Source organism: Sceloporus occidentalis, unplaced genomic scaffold (genome assembly GCF_023333645.1).
Source record: "Sceloporus occidentalis isolate IW3139 unplaced genomic scaffold, rSceOcc1.0.p SCAF_26, whole genome shotgun sequence".
Taxonomy (NCBI): domain Eukaryota; kingdom Metazoa; phylum Chordata; class Lepidosauria; order Squamata; family Phrynosomatidae; genus Sceloporus; species Sceloporus occidentalis.
In genome coordinates, this window is record NW_028317006.1 from 7,998,044 (window position 1) to 8,011,889 (window position 13,846).

The window sequence follows — 13,846 nt, forward strand, 5'->3', positions numbered from 1 at the left end:
ACTGAATCAAAGAAAATGGCAATGGAAACTACCTCCAAGTCACCATCAAATGATCCTATGCACCCATTTCCCACTGCACTAAAGTCAAGCCTCAAGCCGGATCAATATGCCTTTACTGCTTCTCAAGTTACATCTTTGCTACCCACTGCCCTAACCATGTTTCCATCAGAGCCAAATCACAACAGTCAAAAGACACCTGACTTCTTTAATTCTAATGTCATTGGAAACTCTTCCCCTCATCTCAGGGCAATAACGGATGGGGAAGAGTCAACTGGGATTTCTGAGCCTCCTGTCATAACTCATACCACTTTTGTGTCATCTTCAGACAGCAATTACCTAAGTAAAGGCTACTGGGTGGTCGGAAACTGGAGTGAGGTAAGTACAAATGGGAGCCTAGGACAGGGCCAGACTGTCTACAGATCCTACCTAGTTGACTGCTTAGGGCACCAAACACAATGGACATATTGTTTAGCTCACCTAATAACCAAGCAAAAGGGATTTTAATAAAAAACAACTGGGGGAGTTAGATCTCCAAATAATAATTTGCCTAAGAGATCATGGATCGACCTTAGCTTAATACAATGTTTGCCAATGTCCAACATGGAACATCAAATTTAAAGGCCTAATATAAATACATGCACCAACAGAGATTTCCTGACCATTGCTTTATTATTATTATTATTATTATCCTTTATTTATATAGCGCCAACAGTTTACGCAGCGCTTAATACAATACATAAATTCAAGGGATATGACAAGACAAGAATTGACAGACTAAGACAAACCGATACATTTGGTGGAGAGAGCCCTGCTCGCAAGCTTACAATCTAGAGGGAAATGGGGTGACAAACATAAGGCATAGAGAAAGGGTGAGAGGTATTGTGGGGGTTGTATCGATGACAAGGAAGTTCTAGCAGCTAAGATGGTGCGGCTTCTCTGAAGAAGTGGGTTTTTAGATGTTTCTTGAAAGTTGGGAGGGAGGGAGAATGCTGAAGGTTCCTTGGGAGAAGATTCCAGAGATATGGGGCAGCTCCAGTGAAATCTTGTAGACGGGAAAAGGAAGAGGTGATGAGTGAGGAGGAGAGCCTTAGCCCATGGGAGGAACGTAGGGATCGAGTAGGAGAGTATTTGCTAATGAGGTCAGAAATGTACGGAGGAGCAGTATTATGGATGGCCTTATATGTCAGTACCAGGATCTTAAATTTAATTCTAAAGGTAATTGGGAGCCAGTGGAGGGTTTCACAGAGGGGGGAAGCAGAAGAGGAGCGACGTGCAAGGAAGATGAGCCTAGCAGCGGCATTTAGGATAGACTGTAGTGGAGAGAGTCGAGACAGTGGAGTGCCAACCAGAAGAGTGTTGCAGTAGTCAAGACGGGAAATGATAAGGGAATGAACCAGGGTTTTTGTGGATTCTTGGGTGAGGAATGGGCGGATACGAGAGATGTTTTTTAGGTGCAAGCGGCAGGATTTGGCGAGGGACTGAATGTGAGGGATGAAGGAGAGGTTTGAGTCAAGGATGACCCCAAGGCATCGGGCCTGGTTAGTAGGAGAGATAGTCGTGTTGTTAATGGTGATAGAGAATTCAGGTAGTGGAGTGGAGATGGAGGGAGGGAAGATAATGAGTTCAGTTTTAGAAAGATTAAGTTTCAGGTAGTGTTGTGACATCCATGAAGAAATAGCAGACAAGCAATTGGTAATACGGGACAGGAGAGATGGAGAGAGATCAGGAGAAGACAGGTAGATTTGGGTATCATCTGCATATAGGTGATACTGGAGGCCAAATGAGTTGATTAGTGTGCCAAGAGAGGCACATTAATCAAATGTAACTAATGTGCTAATGCAAAATATATGCTGTTAGAATGGAATAGAATAGATGGATTTATCGGCAAGGTGAAACTCAATTGATGTCCAAGTAATGGCCCTTGAGAGTGTTTTCAAAAGGCTTTAAGCCTGTTAAAGCATAACCACCATGTGGTGCTCAGCAGATGGGAATGAGACATGCGACCAAGCTCCTGACCATCGCTGCTTTCTACATTACAAAAGTGGCAAAGCTGGGTGTTTAATCTGAAATAATTTTCCATCTTCCACAACTAGAATTAACCATAACTTCTGTGTTGCATATGGCACCTCTTGTTTCTATGGGTCAGTGGTATGTGCATTGAACATTTGTCTGTGGTTTCTAGCTTGCACTACATGAAGTTGGTATTATTTTTGCAATTGTTTGACATGCATTCTGTTCCTATATATGACAGACTTTTAGAATGTAATATATTCATTTTGATATTATGCCCTTGTGTCTTAGTGCTCCACCACTTGCGGTCTTGGTGCTATGTGGCGTTCCGTTTGGTGCTCAGAAGATGGAAATGAGACATGCGACCCTGCTACCAAGCCAGCTCCTGCCCATCGGTGCTTTCTACGACCATGTGCTTCTTGGTCCCTGGGGGCCTGGGGCAAGGTAAACCGCATTTTAACTCATTATGTGTAAAAGAAAGTTTGTTATATGAACCAATTGGGAATCTTTATTAACCAGTCAATGGGGTTAATTCACTAAAAGGGGAATAATTCCCTCATTCTACTATTCACTATGAAGGGCCAACAATGTTAAGCTTGTCCAGCAAAAGGGACTGAGCTGGCAAATTTGAGTAGACTTTGAACAAATCTCACTGATTTAAATAAACATAATACAGGGCCAGTCAAGCGCTTCTTGCACCAGATGCGGATTGAGGATGGACTATCAAAACATAAAGTGATGTCTAGGAGTTGAAACTCTCCCAACAAGTCTCCCTTTAGCCAGTAAACCCACATATGTTTATTTACATTACATACACCTCTTTATGTAGTCTATTATTCTGCCCTAGCACAGGGTAGTAACCTGTAGAAATGCAATTTTTCCAGTTGTATGTTATATAGAATCTGTATACTTTTAATGCATCTGTTAAATTACTTTAGCTCTCTACCCCATCAAATCTAATCAAGTACATAAACAGGTATGGTCCCCTAAGTAACACTCGTTTATACATATGTATGGCATCCATCTTTACAGTGCTCTCAGAGCTGTGGCATGGGAGTCAAGCTACGAGATGTTCATTGCGTAAATATCCGGGACAAAAGAATTCTGCGACCCTTCCACTGTCAAGCTGTCACCAAGCCCCGTACCCAGATGCCCTGCCAAGAACAAACATGCATGGAGTGGAACTTCTCACCCTGGAGTGAGGTGAGAGCTTCAGAACTGTTTGGGGTGAGACGGGCTGAGAAGGGTAATATCACTGATCACTGAGATGGAAATTGCAATTGAAAAAGTATGTATTTTTGAAGAACCAGCCTTGTGATACTGATATAAAAAACTTTTTTTATTAAGGCCAAACTTGGAGTTTTAGAAGTTGTAATTCTATCATCTGCATATCGTTAGCTGCTGGCAAACGTACTAAAATATTATTAGCGATTATAGGTTATACAAGGGCTTGCTTAACTTCTCACAACCTGTGTATTTTATGCCGTACACTTATCCTATGTCCCTACAGTGCTCAGAGGAGTGTGGAGGGGGAGAACAGGCGAGAGATGTCACATGTCCAAAAACTGGAAGTTGCAATGAAAATTTGAAACCCAACTCCAGACGCTCATGTAATGAACACCTCTGCACAGCCTGGTCTGTGGCACCGTGGAGCCAGGTGAGTGCAAAGCGTGGCACACATCTCTGTACTCACTTTCCCTATGAGTGCAAAGCATTGCTTTACTGCCCTATCTCCTGACTTCCTTATCTGGATCCTTACTGTGCCTCATCTGCCCTGCTTACACACCTCCTCTCTCTATCTGTTCTCTCTGCGGCTGCCCTCACGCTTGGCTGTATGCAGTGCACAGCGTCGTGCGGTGGTGGCATCCAGGAACGGCAGGTGAAATGTCTGAACACAAGGACCAGAGCAACCGAAGAAGATAGCAGTCTATGCGACCACCAACCACGGCCTGACAACACCCAAAAATGTCATCTTCAGGAATGTCCGCCTTCACACAGTAAGTGCTCCTTCCTTGCTGAACACAAACGCTTACCTTGCTTTACAAATATCTACTATACCTACGAGTTCTCTTCCATCAACTCCATATACCTTTTATCTACTGCGCATAGACAATTCTCAGAGAACTGTGGACATCATTTTCACCATAACATATTAATTAAAACTAAACTAAATCAATATAATTGTTTTGGGGATACATAGTTAAAAATGTCACCTGTTTATCTCCCTCAACATAAAATATAATTCTCTATACAGTAATGTAGGCTAGCATAGACAAAATTCTGGTTTTATCTGGAGGCTGCCATTGTTGTCAGTCAGCTGATATTTTGGGTGACATTTTCTGCTCCAACGCTACCCCGTCTCTTTCTTTGCGGCAACAATGACGAAGTTCATTTTTCTGTTAACTTTCATTAGTCAGAGTGTCTGGCTGGGTGGATAATACTGAAACTATTATATACAACAGCACAACGTTTTTGAAAACACGCAGAACATGAAACACGGAACAAGGAAGCCGCCGGCAGAGAAGATGGCTATTAAGGGATAATATTCAGGAATTCATTGGGAAGAACAGTGTTATTAGCAAAAATCAGCATGGTTTTATGAAACATAGGTCCTGTCAAACTAATTTAATTGCATTCTAAGAAGTAGAAGTGTCGATCAGGGGGTTGCAGTGGATGTAATCTACTTGGATTTTGCCAAGGCGTTTGACACGGTTCCACACAATAGGTTAGAATTCAAACTGAAGGAAATTGGTCTAGATGCAAATTCTTGTTCTTGGGTAGAACATTGGCTTAGAATTAGAGAACAGAGAGTTGTTATAAATGGTACATTTTGAAGCTGGTCAAAATTGGTAAGTGGTGTCCCTCAGGGTTCTGTTCTGGGACCAATTTTATTGAACATATTTATAAATGACCTGGCAGTAGGCGTTGAAAGTCATGTTTCTGTGTTTGCGGATGACACTAAACTAGGTAAAGTAATACAGGGCGAGCGGGATATTACTGTGCTGCAGAGGGATCTAGTTAGACTGGGGGACTGGGCACACAAATGGCAGAAGAAATTTAATGTAGATAAATGTAAAGTTATGCACTTCGGGGTAGCTGCACAAGCAATTTACACAACTTACACAGATTTGGAAATTGTTATAGACAACAAACTAGGAAACAATGTGCAATGTCAGTCAGCAGCCGCTAAGGCCAGTAAGGTATTGTCGTGTATAAAACGGGGCATCAAGTCGCGGGATAAAGATATAATTTTGCCTCTGTATAAATCAATGGAAAGGCCGCACCTTGAATATGCTGTGCAATTTTGGGCACCTATTCTAAAGAAGGATATCATAGCACTAGAAAGGGTGCAGAGGCGGGCTAGAAAATTAATAAAAGGAATGGAGCACTATAGTTAGGAAGAAAGGTTAACTAATTTAAATCTGTTTAGTTTAGATAAACGGTGCCTCAGAGGGGATATGATAACATTATATAAATATATTCGGGGCCAATACAAACCATTGTGTGGAAATCTGTTCATAAACAGGACTATGCATAGGACACGTGGTCATGCGTTTAGACTGGAAGAAAGGAGATTTAGTCTAAGGCAGAGGAAAGGGTTTTTACAGTAAGGACAATAAGGATGTGGAATTCTCTGCCTGCAGAGGTAGTTTTATCAGACATTTAAACAACAATTGGATGAATACTTGCAAAAACATAATGTTCAGGGATATCATTTTTAAATTGTGGGGAAACAGCTTATTGATCCAAGGAGAGATCGGACTGCCTTTGTGGGGTGAAGAAGGAATTTTTTTCCCTAGTTTGTGCAAAATTGGAAAGAGCCAGAACTGGGGGGTTTTTGCCTTCTTTTGGAATAACAGCAAGAAATAAACAGATATGGGAAAGGCTGAACCTAATGGACACATGTCTTTTTTCAGCCTAACTATGTAAGATAGGAAGACAGTGACAGAGAGCGTGAGTGAGACAACAAAAGCAAAAATAGTGGTTTTGAATTTTTTTTAGAATAGCGTCCTCTTCTATTCAGGCCTTTTCTTTTTGTCTTTCATTAAGATCCAAAGTTTTTATAGTGAAGCTTTTACAATCAGGCTTGTCTTATAATCGTGCAAATACTTCTATATGTTGCTTCTATATGTTGCTTCTGTTGCAAACATACCGGTAAAAGCTCACAGTAGCAGCCTCCATTAGCTCAAAGAGCCCTGCTTTGTAGGTGCGATGTTACGGCCCGGTGGCAAAGTGCTCTGGGAAAGTACATTTATGTGTTACCAAGTATTTAAGATGTGTGCTTCAACTTAACATTTGTGTTTTTCTGACCAAACCCCCACCATTTCACCCATCCCGGGGGCTATAAGTTAATGTTTATACCAAGCTGCTTACACATTAACAAAGAAAATTCAGACAACCTCTGCCAGATCACAAGGTCCAAGTTGATATGTGATGGGCTAATTTTTAAAGCACAACTTTTCTTTTTTATTTAAATCGTTTTTATTGGCATTTGTGAAAGTAAACCAAAGTACCTACATGTAGAAAGTCAAGTTTCAAATTGACAACAAAGCGGTGTAACACCATATCGAGACACATATCAAAGCAGCGTACACTGCAGAGTATTACAATGTTTCAAATGTACAGATGTAGTAAGCAGGGCCGGACTGGGACTGAAAAGCAGCCCTGGAAACATTTGGAGACCGGCCCCATACAGTTTATTTCGCGGTCGAGCTCTTATACCCACACGCACCCCTTATACATACCCGAGTCACACTATTTTCCATACAAATAACTATAAAACATTCTTTTTATCACATAATTTGTATTAAAATACCAGAAAGCAAAAGTGTTAAAAGGCCATAATAAATGAAAATGCATTACACATAATGGAATCAAAACATTTGCTACTGCAAAAAATTTTTGATGAAAAAGTTCCATTTTATTCAGTGAAAAAAACCAGCGATCACATTATTCTTCACGATATTCTTGTAAGAAACTTTTGGCTATTAATATCACCACAACTGTTCTAGCGCTGCATCATCCAATGAATACCTCATCCCAGATACATTATTATTATTATTTTTTTTTAAATGCACACAGTTCATGGTGCACAGTGGTCTGCGGTATGTTTATGTAAAAGGTCCTCTCTTAAAGGGGAAGGGACTGTGAAACCAAAGGGAATAACGAAATCAGTTCTTACAACTAAATTGGGTTTCACTCTGAAGATCCCAACCACCATTCAAGTTTCTGTGATTAATCCTTTGTGACAAAATATGCAGATTAAAATAAGAGCTTTTAACGTTGGCCAACCGGGCGGACTGGCCCACGGACCGGCCGGCCCACCGGGAAATTTCTGGCCCTGGTAGTAAGACAGGACATTCGGTGCGAACAGAGCAGTACGCTAATACATGAAAGAGTGCCAAGTTTCACAAATGTATTTTTTGTATGTAAAAGCACAACTTTTCTAAAGAAAGATATCCTTTTACAAACCATGTGAGTGCTTGGGCTTGGGGTGTTCTTAATTTTTTGTGAAAGAACAGATACAGTAGACCATGCTATAGCAACCTGTTATAGATCTGGAATGAAGGATAAAAACCCTCATGCCAATCTGCCACAACGATGATGAGATAAACCCCAAAGGTGGGCAGAGGAAAAAATAAATAAATGTTTAAAAAAAAAATAATAATAAAAAAAAAATAATAATAATAAAAAAAAAATCGGGGAAATGGTTATTTTTCATTACTTTTAGTATTTTGTTTGGCATATACAAGGAAATATGTTTTATTACGGTATTTTTGCATTTCTTTTATTATATCGTGTCAATGTCATGGTTTGCCTTAAGCAAGGTATTTAGCGGCACACCAGAAGCATACCGCTGCTTCAGAGAAATGAACTACCTGCTCAAAAAAAACCACCAGCATATTACTAAGGGAAATCACGGTCCTTTTTAAGGCAACCATAGTTGATTTTTTTTTTGTTCCTAGTAATCTAAAAGTCAGACATCAGAGTTGATGAAAAATAGAAACCTTTGAAGTGTTTAAATATATTCCTGCCCCAGATTCCAAGGACAGGAAATATATCCGGTTTCTTTTACACTTTCGAGGCACGAAACTTCTTTTTTCCTGGATGATGTTTATAAAGAGATATCCAGAACTGGTTGGTTCCCAAGGAAGGTGTGGATAACCTTTTGAGTTTTACATTAAACCAAGAAGAGAAGCATTGTGTTCATAGCCTCCTTCATGAAAGAGAATGCTATGAATGAAATGTAAGGGAATTACAGTCTAAATAATGAACTTGTTCCGAAACGTTTTCTGGTAGAGAGATAATTCCAACCTCTACAGCCTGAATACTATATACAAACTTCATTTTATGCACGCCTTCTATTGTCTCCTGTTCTCTTATGCAAGGTTTGTCTTTTCTGTAGGTACATATTGCTCCGGTGACCGAATCGCGTTACCCTTCTGCCAGGCCTTGATGAATCTGGATCGCTGCTTACTGCCAATGGTCCAAACTCTATGCTGCAAGACCTGCCAGTCCTATCTGTTAGGTCCTCGAGAGAATAACGAGCAGCTGTCACGGAGGTGAAGATAGGAGCCATGTCTACTGCCTCAGGGACAATGTGATCTGTTTAAAAGGCTCACTTCTTGATTAACTATGTTGGTAGGTTAGCCTTGGCCTACTGGAACAAATACATGGGTTCTCCTCTTCGGCCATTTCCTCTGCCCCATCAATACACGGTTAGTAAATTACACCACTGAGAGGAGAAAGAAGAGTGATGTTCAAGTGAGGAAAGGACCTACCACAGAACCTTTACTTAAAAGCCACCCGTCCAGCAACACAACGCCTCCTGATCTTTGGTGCTAATGGTTGGCATACAACCTCTAATTGACCTCGGCTAATGCCCTGCTGGCAGGCCAGTGAGGGATCTAAGTCCTTCTCCAATAATGGTCTTTCTGGTGCTCTAGATGTCTAATGGTGCACTATTGAATGGTATATTAACAGTATAATCATTATTTCTCATGTACAAACTGTGAGGAGGTCTGTGTCCTTTCTCTGATCCATACTATGTATTAATCACTTAACTAGTATTGCACACTGATCGTTATCAGTCATATTGAAAACTGCATATTCCACATTATTCCTTCATTGCCACGCATGACCATTCACTCTAGTTCAAATGCCCAGAGACACGGCGTTAAATTTCAGTGCTCTTCGAAGAAGGCAAATTTTTATTTTATTATCTCACAAATTCCTTAAGCCTGTGTTTTAATAAATGGCTGCCGAAATGTCCATGGTAAGCACTTGTGACTACATAGAGAACAAAAATGGCACAGAAGAATCCCTGCAGCCAACGTAGAATATGATCTTATAGAAACGCCAGATCCTGAGAAGGTGGTACTTGTGCTTTGAAAGAGAATCGTCTCATATCAGCTTCTTATTGTGCATGAAAATGCTTGGTATATGTCTCGGGATACACAGTACAGTTTTTTTACAGCTATAATATATTGGAAAACCAACGAACAGTAATGCTGCTCTCATCAGGTATAAATCAAACATGTTCCATGTAGTTTGGACTTACAACATCTGAGTGTAGTAATAGTTTCTCTTTGATAAATTGTCTCAAAAGTGGGATTTCTTGTAATAATTTACCCTGATAAAGCCAATCAAACATGATTTTATGCTGTCTACTAATTATTGCAGAATAACAGAATAATTAAAATGGATATTGCAATTTTAGCCCAAGGCAGTCTTCAGTCAAGGTCAATACCTTTTTTTGGGTTACAACCTCAGAGGTCTTGATACTTTGTGTAACTTCTAAAATCTTAATGTCAGTAATATACCATATAATATACCATATAACACCATTTACTAGTTTTCGCGTTTCTTACGGTTGACTACCAAAAGAGTTTCCATGCATTGCCAACTCCAGTGTATTAAACCAGAGCGTGTAAAACATTTACATAAAAGAAAATACAATACAAAAATAGCATTTTATGCACTACTACAATCTTCTACTTGGTATATCTACTTAAGGGTAAATTGCTAATTATTGGAGCAGTTCCGGATAATATCTGAGATCATACTTTGGCCGGTTACAGAGACATAGCAGAGGATGGCCCATTCGGACATTCCCCGAGATGCTGCACTCGCAGCCAAACACACAATAGGTTTATTTTTAGCTATACATATCTGTGCAATATAAGGATGTGTATTAGCACGCGAAAAATAAAAAAAATAGGAAAGAAGAAAAAGAACAAAGAAAAGACTCTCATATGGGCCAAGGGACCTTCCTCGCTTCCTCTACCAGAACAAAAAGAAAAACAGAGGCCTTCCTTTATCCATTTCATGAATTATACAAGGATTGCTAAAGCCGCTTGTGTTACTAGATCCGACTGCTCCTCTTTATAGCCCTTGTGTATAGCCAGGTGGTCATTGACACAAGGTACAACGGGCCAACATAGTATAATGTTCATGGCCATGTGAGCCCCCGGCATCCTCTTATAACTCCTTTAGGATTTACACTATTTGGGGGTTTGATCTCTGTGATGAACAATGTTTACGTCTGCTAAATATATAATTGATGCTGTGTGTTCTTGTTTACATCCCAATATTAGTTTTAAGCAGGAAGCACCTGCTGCAATCTTAAATCTAGAGAAGGTTTTGCCTGTCCTTGGAGTCCGCTGTTAACAATATTCGATGAAAATAGCAATAGATTATCGAGAAAAGCAGATCATCTAGTCCACTGTCTCAGATCTACATAAATATAACTTCACTGTAGCTTTATGGGGGGGATAGTCTAATGACACCCCTTCAGAAGAATTCATATTAAAATACACTGTGAGTAACCCCCACCCTGTGAGTAGTTTAACCCATTAAATGACAAAGCCCGTGCATGTACGGGCTCAAAATGCATTGTTTTCAAAGAGTTTAGGGACCGCCCATTGTCCTTAAGGGGTTAATATGCATTCTCCCCAACACAAATGAACACACTTACATCTCTTTTCTTCCTCCATGATCACATTACATTAATTTATATAGAGCCAGCAGATACTGTAGCACTTTACAGTCAGAGTCGGCAGGGTACATTTAAAATCACAAACAATAGCAATCTGTTACAAAGTAGAAGAAGGCCCTGTTCTTGTGAGCTTACAATCTAGTCGATCAGTTGTGATCGGAAATATCTTACCATTGATTTGCTGCTTTATCCTGTCAATCGGTGGCAGTAAAGGACTTCCAATGAAATCAATGGGAAGACACACTAAAGGCTAAATAGACCCCTGCATGCAGAGTTCAGCAGAGCTAGCACTTTAGCTGGCTGGAGGCGAGTACAGCAGGCGCAAGGAAATGTATTTGGCCAAATTTGGGGGAGAGCCTTTAGAATCCTCCCAATGCATTTGCAAAACAGATCACCTGAAAATTAGAGACCAGGCACCTATCATATGCATGAAAGTGTATATGATATATGATTTATTTTAGCTATATACGTATGATATTGTCGTATAAATCAATCAACAATATCAGAGCCCCCAAGTTGCTGTGTATAAGGGTCCTTCATGCTTGCACTGTATATCCCCACCTGATTGACGTACCAACTACAAGCCTTTTAGCGAGCAAGAAGATACTTACTACCTTTCTCCCCTGACTCGGCCCCTTTAGAAATATACAGTAGGTCTCCAGCTGCACTTATGTTTTTCAGAACAATGAATGGAGAGGAAGCAAAATCAATTTGGCAAGTCCAGGTGTGGCTCACTGCGATGAGCTGTTTGTTTGTTTGGAGAAAATGAGACAATGGTTTTCCATTTGAACTTTCAACTAAAACAAGTTCTCTTACCAGACTGTCAGAAAAAGCCTGGAATGTTGAAGACTTGCCAGACCTTTCCACTGCCCAAGTTTCCGAGCCAAAACAGTGGGTGTGTAAAACCAGCGTTTGTCATTAACTCCTCTGAAATGTGGTGAACACATCAGGGCTTAGTGGGTTAAGTTACTGATGGGAGTTCTGTGGGCAGCATTGATGTCATTCCATAGGGACACTGGGTTTCCATAACACAATTCATGTGCAGTTATAGCGCTACCTAGTGGACGTTTAAAAGACTACAGTAGACACAGATTCTCTCAGATGGTTTTACTAATGAAGTTACTAGTCCCTTCTGTTTAAACTACTCAGCAAGTGAAACATTTGGACGAGGCAGCAACATTCTAAACATTAATTGAGCTCTGTTGACATGTTAAGAAAATACATCTTATCGGATCTGCCATTCTTTCGTCTGAATACTTAATCACATAGACACTGTGACAGCCACCACTTCTCCTACGCGTTGCTTTCTACACCCCCTTGCCATCAGTGCCATTTCTTACGCTTGCCCTTGAGACCAGTGCTGCTGCTTGCCCTCTCAGCAGGTCTGTGGGGGTGTGTACATCGTACATTGTCCAGGCAAGAGGAGAGCAGCAGGGCCAACAGTAAGAGTCTCATTTGCCCTTGGCTAAGGGCTACTCCCAGAAGCCCCTTCAATAGACTTAGAATGAAAAATAGCATCTTGATCCTTACTGAACTAACACCATTTGCACGCCATGCATACACTCCATGCTCCAGGGAATGATGTGCATACCTGGGAACTTCTGGGCTCCGGCTACCCGGAGCCTTCCCTTGCGGGACGCGGCCAGGACGGCCCACTGATGTTAAGGGTGCGGTGTTAGGGGGCGGGCGGGTGTGTCAAGACCTCGCTCCCGTGACCCGGAGGATTTGGGTCTTGACTGGGGGGACCGGTGCTTCACCCGGCAATCTCCGGGCCAAACCCAGAGAGTTCCCAGGTATGATGATTTGGCAGATTGTGAGTGAATCTGCTGATCACCAGAAGTATTCCTCATGTATCTCCTGCACAGACACTCAACAAGGACCTCAAGGAAATACAGGCTCCAAAAATCGGAATTTATATGCTTTTTAGGGGGTGCTTCACTCGCTGTATTTGTTGTGTATTTGTAGGTCCTGACTAGACCTCTGGGTTACCCCATCACACAGGCGCCTCATTAATGGTGTCCAGAGTGGCCTTTACATTGTATTGCCTATCCTTGGTAGGCAATACAGCCACGTTAGCACTCGCTAAAATTAGGGTACCCTGAAATATATGATCGTGTAGCGTGACGGAATCCCCCAAATTCATGCTGGGTATGTGCTGGTTTCTTGCTTTTGTTGTGTCATTTCAGCACCACCGCCAAATCTGGATTTATATGCTTTTTGGGGCGCGCTTCACTTTCTGTATTTTTTTGTAAAAGAAAAGCCATAAAGTGAGACACTTTCCTGGTGGCTGCCACACACAGCACGATCCAAGTATTTCAGGCCCACTTACATGTTAGATTTTCGTTTTAACTTTGCACTGCGTGTGATGAAACTTGCGTGGAAGGGGGCGTCCATGTGGGTTCCATATGGAATATACCACAAACCTTATGGCTCCGACACATCAAAGGAAAAATCAGCTCAACTTATTCAAAGTAGGGCACATGTGGACTCCGGCACACGCCAACAATTACCAAAGGAAGCGATATATGAACGCGTTAATGGAGATGGCGTGCTTTATATGTTTAAATAACAATACCGTTTACAAGAATGGATCTCGAAAACTCAAACAAAGCAGGGAATTGAAGGCAAAGGTGTCCTCTGTTCTGCCTGCTTCCTGTCTCAATGTAAGCAAGAAGATTTAATGGCCTCACTAAGAATGGAAGCTCTGTGAGCACGCTAATATTTATTCTTCAAAAATGAAAAACAAGATAAAAACACTTACCTAAGGCAGAAGCTGCAGCTCTGCAGGTGCTCCTTATGGACTAAGGATTCCTGCTACTGATTGGCTACTTGAAATTG

The 13,846-nt window shown here is 41.1% G+C and overlaps 1 protein-coding gene across 1 annotated transcript in view; it reads left to right on the top strand.

Moving 5' to 3' along the window:
• The window catches only part of LOC149300110 (A disintegrin and metalloproteinase with thrombospondin motifs 7-like), a 32,571-nt gene that overhangs the window by 14,310 nt on the left and 4,415 nt on the right, over positions 1-13,846 (top strand). The window contains exon 20 of the mRNA XM_089485553.1: positions 326-375. Coding sequence (XP_089341679.1) covers positions 326-375 — 50 coding nt within the window. The remainder of the gene's footprint in view (positions 1-325; positions 376-13,846) is intronic.